General features: G+C 30.5%; 1 protein-coding gene across 1 annotated transcript in view; it reads right to left on the minus strand.

Annotated features, from left to right (window-relative positions):
* LOC114333850 (chitinase-3-like protein 1) overlaps positions 1 to 12427 on the minus strand; it is a 48172-nt gene that overhangs the window by 13137 nt on the left and 22608 nt on the right. Inside the window, exons 6-8 of the mRNA XM_050644390.1 lie at positions 12195 to 12321; positions 10695 to 10880; positions 10489 to 10611 (exon numbers count right to left, since the gene is read on the minus strand). Of these exons, the coding sequence (XP_050500347.1) occupies positions 10489 to 10611; positions 10695 to 10880; positions 12195 to 12321 (436 nt within the window). The remainder of the gene's footprint in view (positions 1 to 10488; positions 10612 to 10694; positions 10881 to 12194; positions 12322 to 12427) is intronic.

Below are 12427 nucleotides of genomic sequence, written 5' to 3' on the forward strand. Positions count from 1 at the left end.
GTTTTTAAAAGTTACAAAAAAGTGACTGTTAATAAAAAGCCTATAACGTTTGTCGTTTATAGAAGCTTACAAGGTTTAAAAATGACGCAAAATAAGCTTATATTATGTAAAATAAATAGAAAAAAAGGCTCAAAATCCGGCTCGAAGGACCAAAATGTTTCAAAATGTTATGAAAACTGCAGGAAATATGAAAACTGAGTTGTAAAAAAATAGAATTTAAAAATTATGTTTCCACAAGCTTTGCACAATATCGCTTACCTGGAAATCGGTGATATTTAGGATATGGTAAACTTGTAGATCCAATGGGTGACTCAATTCTGGACTACTTCCATGGAATTCGCGATGCACGTGGAACGCGGGACGGTACCGTCAAGATCACGAAAGGGAGTACCTTTTTCGTTGAAAGCTTGAAGCGAAATCACAGTAGTGGTACCTTGTCCTTAAAGTACTTAACGCATGTCCAGTTTTATACATGCGTACCGAAAGCGATAAGCTTTGAGCTTGTAGATAATTTTAAAAATTGACATTAAGAAGGTTATTCCGCGTCATTTTACAGGGGGCATACCAAAATAACTAAATATAATTAAATTGTCTAAAGCTTATTCTACCCGAAAATAAATAAATAGTAGAATCATAGCAATATTAAAATAAGGAAATAAGGATTCCCGAACAATTAGTATAAATTTAAAATCTTGACTGAATTCCACCGTTGCGTTAGCCGCCATCTTGATTTTAAACGAGAACCGTTTTTGCTCAATATCTCCGCCATTTTCAATTTTTTGACAAAAAGTGTAGAAACTGAAATTGTTGAAAATGCGATTTTCTATAATTTTATTTATTATAATTTTTTTCGCGCGGTCAATATTTTTCGAGTTATGAGGAGAAAATAGTGAGAGTTGGAGCATAATTATTTAATTATTGAATTAACTCGTTTATTATTAGTTTTTCAACAAATATGTGTCTATACAAAAATGACGAGAATTAAATTCTACACAATTTTAATTTTTTTCATTTTTTTTGCTAAAATGAATATTTAAGGTAGTACGTATGCAGTAATGGCGCGAGCGTAAGACCGGATTGATTTTATAGCAATTGTTTTTGTTCAATATCTACGCCATTTTCAACTAAAATTGTTCAAAATAAAATTTCCTACTATTTCTTTTTAACAATTTTTTTCATGCGGTTGATATTTTCCGAGTTACATGGGAAAATAGTAAAAAGTGGTGGGGGAAGCATAATTATTGAATTGAATTTTGTTTCCGAGCTGCCCCAAATTTTACAATTCTATCCTTTAGGAGAGATCAATAGTAGTGTAAATTTAATATCTCGACTGAATTCCGCGGTTGCATTAGCCGCCATATTGATTTTAAATGAGAACTGTTGTTGCTTAATATCTCCGCCATTTTCAACTTTTCAACATAAATGGTGGGAGAGAAAATTGTTGGAAATGCAATTTCCTACAATTTCTTTGGCACAATTTTTTTATACGATCAATATTCTCCGAGTTAAGGGGGAAAATAATGGAAGCGGAGGGGAAGCATTATTATTGAATTGTCTCATTTATTATTAACTTTACGACATAATTGTACATAAACAAAAATAAAAAGAATTATATTTTATACAATTTTTGAAACTTCCAATGAAACATCAACCAAACTAAGTATATAAAAGACATAAAAGACATTATATGCATTAAGTTCACTTAATTTTATTAACTAGCGGGTTTGATTGGTTGAATTTGTCTGTCGATATTTTAAGTTTTATGTCAGCTAATATATCGTGATGTTTCAACAATTTTTTTTTTAAATTTTGGACCCTGTTGGGGAATTTTCCCATTCCCCCCCCTTATACACCCGCCACTGGTTCTCTCGAAAAATTGTAGTAAATCGTAATTGCAACAATTTCAGTTCTTACACTTTTTGTCGAAAAGTTGAAAATGGCGAAGATATTGAACAAAAACCATTGCTACAAAATCAATCAGGTCTTACGCTCGCACTTTAACCACATACGTACTACCTTAAATATTGATTTTATCAAAAAAATGTACGGCATCAAAATTGTACAAAATTTAATTTTCTTCATTTTTGTATACGTATATATTTGTTGTAAAACTAATAATAAACGAGGTAATTCAAGAATTCAATAATTATGCTACAACTGTTACTATTTTCCCCTCATAACTCGGAAAATATCGACCGCAGGAAAAAAGTTATAATAAATGAAACTATAGAAAAGCGCATTTTCAACAATTTCAGTTTCTACACTTTTGTCAAAAAATTGAAAATGGCGGAGATATTGAGCAAAATCCGTTCTCGTTTAAAATCAAGATGGCGGCTAACGCAACGGCGGAATTCAGTCGAGATTTTAAATTTGTACTAATATTGACCCTTCCTGAAGATTAGAAAAATAAAATTTGGGGCAGCTCTTAATGCAAGGTCAAATGCTATCCCGACTGGGCTATGGTTTGCAAGTAATAGAAACCACGAAGGCGTAGTCAGAAAATAGGTTTCATTAAAAGTTTATTTATTTGGAAATAAAACTTTGATATTGTAAGCAGATGTCGCTGTGGCATCCATTTCTATTTGTTAATCGTGATTCGATACTAGTAGGCTTTATTTTAATTTGTTCAGGGATATCGATATAATATACGAAGAGTACAGGGGAAAACAAGAAATGTCACTTTTTCATTAATTTTGGTTTTTCTCGCCATGTGGTAGCAAAAACCGACTACTATCGACTAGGCTATCGATTCAGGACAATAAACACAACGATTAGTTAAAAAAGGGTTCAAGGCAGGTTTTGTTTATATTCGATTTAGAGTTGGACTACCATCTCCATATAGCAACTATTTCAGCATCCTTATGCATCATCAGTGAAGTTTATGCAGTCACAACTCTGAAGGGAATATAAACATTCTGCCCCTTTTAAGGCAAACCATCGCGATGCAATGAACCCACCTTTTGAGACGCAATCTAGCGACATCTCTCGTATTACGAGGAAAACAACGAAAAGCCCCAGATACAAAGTTTACTACTTTTTAAACAATTAGAATAATTGAAATAAAAATATAATAAACAATATTTTAAATCTAAGACTTTTCGTTAATAAACTGCTTTCTGGCTGCATCCCATATCTCCGGATTTTACAATATATAATCACGTAGAGACGACGAAAATAGGAGAAAGCAAATAGAGGACACTTAGGCCACGCATTTACCTTCTCTTCGTCTAGGAAAAGGACCGAAAGACAGTTTCTAAATACTCAAAAACTGAGTAAAATGAAAAAGATAAAAAAGGGTTCAAGGCAGGTTTTGTTTATATTCGATTCAGAGTTGGACTACCATCTCCATATAGTAACTATTTCAGCATCCTTATGCATCATCAGTGAAGTTTATGCAGTCACAACTCTGAAGGGAATATAAACATTCTGCCCCTTTTAAGGCAAACCATCGCGATGCAATGAACCCACCTTTTGAGACGCAATCTAGCGACATCTCTCGTATTACGAGGAAAACAACGAAAAGCCCCAGATACAAAGTTTACTACTTTTTAAACAATTAGAATAATTGAAATAAAAATATAATAAACAATATTTTAAATCTAAGACTTTTCGTTAATAAACTGCTTTCTGGCTGCATCCCATATCTCCGGATTTTACAATACAGTGCTAGTCAAAAGTCCGTACCCCCCTCGTATCTTTTGAACGGTTACACCTATAATAGTGAAATTTGGAGGGAGGAAATAAACCGACGTAAGCTTCTTAACTAGTCATGACAGGTGACGTAATAGTGACAGATGACGTTACAGAGCCACTGTGACCGATAATTTTAAATGGGACCTTATGGCAAGTGATACCTCGTTTGAAAGGTATTTAAAATACCTATTCAGTCACACTAATTTTTTTGGGTTTAAGTTAATTTGGATTTTGGTGAATAAATTAAATAAATATAATATTGTAGTTTTGAATTTAATTAATAAAAATTCAAATGTCCGTCTATGGATTTTTTGTCAAAAAAGTTGACGTTTTTGAATTGTCTAGTAGTTTTTACGTCAACGTCAACCTGTTTGACAAGTAATCATAGGCGGAATTTTGAATTTTTATTAATTAAATGCGAAACTACAATTCTATATTTATTTCATTTATTCATCAAAATTAGCTTAAACTCAAAAAAAATTAGTATAACTGAATAGGTATTTTCAATACCTTACAAACGAGGTATCACTTGTCATAAGGTCCCATTTAAAATTATCGGTCACAGTGGCTCTGTAACGTCATCTGTCACTATTACGTCACCTGTCATGACTAGTTAAGAAGCTTACGTCCGTTTATTTCCTCCCCCCAAATTTCACTATTATTGGTATAACCGTTCAAAAGATATGAGGGGGGGTACGGACTTTTGACTAGCACTGTATATAATCACGTAGAGACGACGATTAGTCTTTATGAATTTTCTAAGAATTTGTGTCCAGGCGAAGGACCAGGATTGTCTGCACGCTACTGAACAAAAATAAGGAGTGGTAGCAGTGTTTTGGTGCATTTGTAAATTAGTAAGTTAATATAGATTCATATTATATTAAGATTATAGAATAAGAATTGCTAGAATTCTGCTAAGAAACTCTTAAGTAGTTTTTAGATGTCATAAGAGTTATACCTTTATTGGTGTTTATCTCAATATCTATAAAATGTGACTTTCCTTGTTTTTCTCCTGTACTCTTCAACAATCTCGGATGATTTCTAATAAGAATGAAACTAGTAAGATTATTTACGGGACTCTCTGAACAAATTGAAATATAATTACTCCAGGGAAATAAGGCAAAAATATACCATGTTCGGGACACTTGAGCAGCCAGGTTGCAAATGGGTTTTTTGGGTACTATATACCTAATACATTATACATACAAAAATGCCCGTCACAGTTCGGACGAGAAATTTAGTTATTAACAAATAAGTGTCAAAAATGGCAGTTTTTTCGTTTAAATCGCTACGGGTAAAAATAGGGTAATTAAATATCTTATTTATACTGTTATTCTCATAGTAGATGAGCCAAGGTTTAAAATAGAAGTGTTTGAATTTCGGTTTGATCATTTGTTGCTTCAGAAATTGCAAAATTACAACATACAGACAACAACAGACTAAAATTTCGAAAATAAAAAAATTGCTATAACTTTTGTGAAAATGACCTTAAGACTTTCATATTGCACGAAAAGTTGAGACAAACAGTTCGTATAATGCAAAAAAAATTTAAGACGATTCGTCAATTAGTTTAAATTTTATTCAATTTGTTTATCCCAAGGAGCTTTTTTTCGCAATAATATTGTTCAGAAAATAGTAATGTAATAGCAATTTTGTGAAAACCAAATGAAACAAGAAAAGTCATGATTTCAAAGTATTTAAAAAAAATCATTAATAAGTCATTTTTATCATTCCGAAAACATTTTACTAAAGTAGGGTCATTTTTAGTTCATAAACAATTTGAATAACTTTGTTAATATTAACTGTAGGTTAAAACTACTTTGGCATTTGAAAATCTGGTATTTTTATACGAATTTTCAAAAAAAAAAGACTGTTTGCCTAGGTTAATTACAGTCAAAGTTAGCCACTTTTTTTATTTAATTGACAGCTACTTTGTTTATAACAATTAAGCAACCCAACTAGCGCCATTTCGAAGTTGAAGGTATATAGTTTATGTGTAAAAGTTTGAGTAAACTTTAAACTTCAACAGAGTTGTTAATAAAGCTTTAAAAATAACGTTCTAACGAAATCGATGTGTGGTCGGTGGAAATGAATTATTAAAATCAGTGCACTCAAAAAATGAAACTGATTCTTCAAACATATATGCTGCCATTAATGTCTCCAGAGATTGTTGATGGATTTTGATCATAATTTTTTTAAATTGTATGTACTCGTAGTCTTGTAGAGTACGTTATGTACGTAAATCCCCACCTAACATTTCAAAATGTTAGCGGGAGTTCCCCTTATCACTCAGGGATAATAAAAATAGATTACGACCGATTCTAAGACCTACCGAAGATACATTATATAATTTTATAAAAATCGGTCAAGCGGTCTCGGAGGAGTATGACAACTAACACTGTGACAGGAGAATTTTATAGATGTAAATATAGAGATGGATATTAACAAATAGGGGTTGGTGATGGAAAAGTGTAAATTAAGGGTTGTATGTATTTTTTAATCCTACATCATATAAAATTAAGATAGACTATTTTGTCCAAAAAATAAAAAAATATCATGGTGGCAACCCCCCTTATAAATTATGGATATGAAAAATAGATTAAAACCTATTCTCAGTCCCATAGGATACACTTGTAAAATTTCATAAAAATCGGTCAAGCCGTTTCTGAGTAGTATGGTAACTAGCACAGTTACAGGAGAATTTAATGTATATTGAAGTAACTGTGAATTAAATAATAAAAGTGGCTAACTTTGACGGTAATTAACATAGGCGAAAAGTTTTTTTTTTTTTGAAAATTTGTGTAAAAATACCAGCTTTTGAAATTCCAAGGTAAATTTACTCTACAGTCAATATTAACAAAGCTCTTTAAATTATTTTCAAGCCAAAAATGACTCTTCTTTAGTAAAATATTTTCGTAGTGACAAAAAATACTTTTTAATGATTTTCTTCAATAATTTGAAAAGAAGACTATTGTTCTTTCATCTGGTTTTCACAGAATTTCTATATAATTATTATTTTCGGAACAATAACCTTACAAAAAAAAGCTCTTTGGGATAAACAAATTGAATAAAATTTAAACTAATTGACGAATCGTCTTATAATTTTTTGTGCAATATATGGACTCTTTGATTCAACTTTTTGTGAAATATAAAATTCGCAAGGTCACTTTCGCGAAAGTTATAGCAAATTTTTTATTTTCGAAATTTTAGTTTTATTTTGCAATTTTCGAAGCAACAAATGATCGGACCAAAATTAAAAAACTGCCGTTTTAAACATTGGCTCATCTACTAAAAGAAGAATACTATAAATAAGATATTTAATTATGCTATTTTTACCTTTAGTGACTTAAACAAAAGAATTGCCATTTTTGACCCTTATTTGTTAATAACTAAAATTCTCGTCCGAACTGTGACGGGCATTTTTGTATGTATAATGTATTAGGTATATAGTACCCAAAAAACCCATTTGCAACCTAGCTGCTCAAGTGTCCCGACAAAAATCTTATTTCCCTGGAGTAAATACACCTCTTGTTTTAATTTCACGACGAAATTTTTTTGTATTAGCTTTACTCCTATCTGAGTATCGAGACCTACTTTTCGTTGAAGTTTTGCCACGTTAGATAGACGGGTAGTGAGATGAAAATTTTAGATCTCCCCTTAACTCTTCTTTCATCCAACATACGTATGTTTGCAAGTTATACAAACCACAAATGCATAACCAGAAAATAGGGCTCATTAAAAATTTATTTCTTCGGAAATAAAGCTTTGAATTAAAGTAAAATCTTTAATTTTAATTTAAATTAATTAAAATATCGAGTATACAGGGTGAGTTTTTAGTGCGGGATCGGTCGATAACTCCATTATGGTATAAAATACCGAGAAAAGTTATTTAAAAAAAATGTAGGCAATAATATTCTCCACGCTTGGAAAATATGTCCCTTTCTACAGGGTGATCAATAACAGCGTGGTATATCAAACATATAATTTTTTAAATGGGACACCCTATATATTTTTTCATATTTATATTCCCCTCATAATTCTTGTTCATATAATATATGGTTTTGCATTACTATACAGAGTATTTAACAAGTTATGCCCATTTTTATTTCGAAATCACTATGAGATTAACACCCTGTATGTAAAGAAGTAATTCGTAGACAATAATTTGTTTTATGTAATAAGATAAAAAATATACTGTAGTTTTTAAATTAAGTCCAATTCACATCATTGACGAATATTTGTATACAGGGTGAACTACAAAACCAAATTACGATTTTCTCTATTTTTTTAAATGGATCACCCTATATTTTATTTTTCAACATTATTGTATTTAATATACTCTTTCATTTTTATAAGCATTCCCTATATCTAAACTGATTACTTTCCGAGATATTTTTAGTTTTCTTCAAATTTCGGGAATACATTAAATTTTTCTAGTAGAAATAAGTTAGTATTGAGTGATAATTAAACAAAATTATTTTTATTAGATAAATAACTAACACAAAATATAAACCATAGCAATATGCAGTGAATATACCTATAAATGTGATATTAAGAAATTATCATATTTCCCTAATATACAAGAATCGTAAAATTCCTACAAAAAAACTTTGTATTGTATATAATAATATAACAAGATTATTTTTATTCAATAAATAACTTACATGAAACATAAATCAAAACAATATACAACTGATGTAACAGTTTTTAGATGGGTATATCAACAGCATTCTAAGCCAAGAATTTTTTACTAGAACATTCATTTTTATAAGCACTTTTAAACTACAAAACAAAATTACGATTTTCTCAATTTTTTTTAATAGATCACCCTATATTTTATTTTTTTTCTAAACTTATTAGTTTCTGAGATATTTTTAATTTTCTTCATTTGCCGGGAATACATTCAATTCTTATAAATATAAATAACTTAACAAATAAGTATTATGATTATGTAATAATATAACAAATATTTTCATTCAATAAATAACTAACAAAAAAATAATAAACCATAACAAAATTTAATGAATGTACCAATTAATGTGATGTTAAGGATATAACTCTAAAATAAATGTTGAAAATGACCACTTTCAAAGTCTATGCAATTTTGTAACCGATATTCAAATGACCGAGCCACATTTCTAACATTTTTGTAAGTTATTAAAAGCTTCTTTTATTCTATTTTTCATAACATCAAGCGTTGTTGGATGCTTCTGGTATACAAGGTTTTTTATATAGCCCCACTTGAAAAAAATCAATTTTGGAAGGACTGGAGCACCGTCGTATAAAAACCCTCAACCGTCAAAAAATGTGGACCAATCACATAATCTCTAACAATATCACCTTAAACATTTATAGATCACCTAGTTTTAGTGTTAACAAAGTAGGGATTTCTTGATGCATATTAATGAAATTTAATATGAAAATTATATTATTAATAACTGCGGGTCACAATCTGCAATTAGGAATGTGTTATTAAAAACTTCTTGGCTTAGAATGCTGTTGATATAATAATCTAAAAACTATTAAATTAGTTGTATATTGTTTTGATTTATGTTTTGTGTAAGTTGTCTATTAAATAAAAATAATCTTGTAATTTTATTATACACAACATACCTATATTTTTTTTGTAGGAATTGTATGATTCTTGTATATTAGGGAAATATGATAATTCCTTAATATCACATTTATTGATACATTCATTGCATATGGCTATGGTTTATATTTTGTGTTAGTTATTTATTGAATAAAAATAATTTTGTTTAATTATCATTCAATACCAAGTTATTTCTACTAGAAAAATTGAATGTATTCCCAAAAGTTGAAGAAAACTAAAAATATCTCCGAAAGTAATAGGTTTAGATATAGGGAATGCTATATAAAAATGAAAGAGTATAATAAATACAATATTTTTGAAAAATAAAATATAGGGTGATCCATTTAAAAAAATAGAGAAAATCGTAATTTGGTTTTGTTGTTCACAAACATTCGTCAATGATTTCAATTGGACTTAATTTAAAAACTACAGTATATTTTTTATCTTACTACATAAAACAAATTATTTTCTATGAATTACTTTTTTATATACAGGGTGGTAATCTCATAGGGATTTCGAAATAAAAATTGTCATAACTTGTTAAATACTCTGTATAGTAATACAAAACCCCATATTATATGAACAAGAATTATGAGGGGAATATAAATATGGAAAAATATATAGGGTGTCCCATTTAAAAAATTATATATTTGATATACCACGCTGTTATTGATTACCCTGTAGAAATGGACATATCTTCCAAGCATGGAGAATATCATTGTCTACATTTTTTCTAAATAACTTTTTTCGATATTCTATACCGTAATGGAATTATCGACCGATCCCGCACTAAAAACTCACCCTGTATATTTGTCCGAATAAGATAATTGCTGATGTTAACTTGTACATTGATTGTTTCCAGAGCAAAAGAGAGTCTCATAGAATGCAAACTAATGAAGATAATCTGGGGAGAGACCATGGTAAAATTTTAGCTGAATTATGAAAAAGAATGTTCTTCATTATAGTTATAGTTTAAATGAGGAATGCTTTTTGGCAAGTCAGTATAAAACACAGTAGTAATTTTTGGGTGTCTTCTTGATCTCTTTATATTTTGATCTCTTTTGAATGTTGGAACAATACCTGCTGACTTTCTCGTGATAATAGAAAATAGATTTTTGAAGTTGCAATTATTTATAATCTCTGATTTCTCAAATATATGTTTTTTACCTTTTTATCTTATGACTTAACTTAAAAACACTTACTTTAACTTGTACGGCTTTTGGATCATCAAATCCTACCCATTGGTCTCCTTTGTACATATGGGGAACTTGCTGTTCATTGTCCCAGACATAGGTCCATCCTCCTTGTAATTCTTTTTCAACAATCTAAAAATATAATTTTATTTAATTCTTTTTTATTTCTTTATTTTCCGATAGGCTTAACGTGTTAATGTATAAGTTTATCTTACTTCATTATATCCTAAATATCCAGCTTCCAATGTGTAGGGACCTGAAATACCTGCTCCGCTAGAAACTGCTCCTACAGCGACGTTGGTGCTACTGGTGATTGTGAAAGTTCTTCCATACAAAGGTACACCAAGGTTGATTTTTTGGGGATCAGCGCCTTGAGCAATCCAGTTTGAAATAGCAGCATCCTAAAAAGCATATAACAAAAATATTTATTCAAGGGGATTATCTACTAAACAAATATTAATAAATATTTAATAATTATTTATAATAGTAAGGGAACAAGTAATACAACACGTATCTACTTTTGAATATTTGGGAAATGTAATAAAAGATGATGGGAAAACGGACATGGCAATAAGTATTAAACTACTAACGTGTATTACTCTTTAAATAATACAATTTTTGGAAAGTCAGAAATAGACAACAAAACTAAACTCAGAGCATTGTAAATGCGATAATGACATATGGGTCGGAAACATGGATTGTGCAAAAGAAACATGAATCAATGATAAACGCGACCGAGATGAAATACATGAGAATAATAGCTGGAGTTATGAAGTTTGATAGATTCAGAAATGAAGATATAAGAAGAGAGCTGGAACAAGAACCGATAATGAGGAAGATCGCGAAAAACAACAATTGAGCTGGTTTGAACACATTCAACGAATGGAGCAAAGGAGACTAACAAAAAAAGTACATGAAGCCAAAATGGGAAACAAAATAAAAAAGGGAAGGCCGAGGAAGACATGGATGGACCAGATCCAGGATATAGGTGAAAGGAGACACATGAGTATGAGGGATATGAAGAACCTTGCCACCAATAGAAGCAATTGGAAGAAATGGATAAAAGACGGAACCCGACATCCAACGCCCTGAAGGGCACTAAGGATTTTGAGAAAGAAGAAGAAGAATAATAATTCATAAAAAAGTCGTACAAAAAACTGTATGATTATTTACCGTAAAGCATTAATAGCGCTGATGAACATGCCCAAAGACGTTCAGCTACAAAATACGTCGGTTCAGGTATATACCCAGCTTAGAAGTGGCAAATTGGCCTCAAAAAGCTCAGATTCGAACATAATATACCTACCACTAGGAATGTCCACCAGATTAAGTATGTGGCAAAATGTATATTAGGCAAATATGAGCTAATAGGACTGAAATACGGCGAAAATCAAGAAATAATCGTCTCAGAGTCATAACAAAATTTCTCACTATACAGGCGCCAGTCAAGAGACAACCTCAGAAAAGGGGGCTGTTTTATAGAAACTTAGCTGCAAATTTGTAGCACAAATTGTCAATAAAACATCAAATGCCTATATATTATGGGGTTTTGTATCTTCGTTAAAAAATAGCATACGAAATGAAAATTACGAAAAAAATTGAATAAGACCAAAGATGAAAAGAATGTAGAACAATCATCACATCTACTTTGTTCTTAGGAGGGAGTGGATAAAATAATAAATGTTCCTGTTACATATCTCATATAAAATACTTACAACGTTGAGTTGTTTGCTCGCCGCAGTGGTGTCAACGGATGATGCATACAAGGGTGCATTATGTCCCAATACTCCATCCCAAGAACCGTGTAAATCGTATGTCATTACGTTAATCATGTCGACATATCTACAAAAAAATATTTAATAAGTATTAATAGTTTCAAAATACAATTTAGAACATGTTAGGTAAAAATCTTCTTAAGTCAAAATATTTTAAGTGAAAACCTTAAAAT

Source organism: Diabrotica virgifera, chromosome 2 (assembly GCF_917563875.1).
Source record: "Diabrotica virgifera virgifera chromosome 2, PGI_DIABVI_V3a".
Taxonomy (NCBI): Eukaryota; Metazoa; Arthropoda; class Insecta; order Coleoptera; family Chrysomelidae; genus Diabrotica; species Diabrotica virgifera.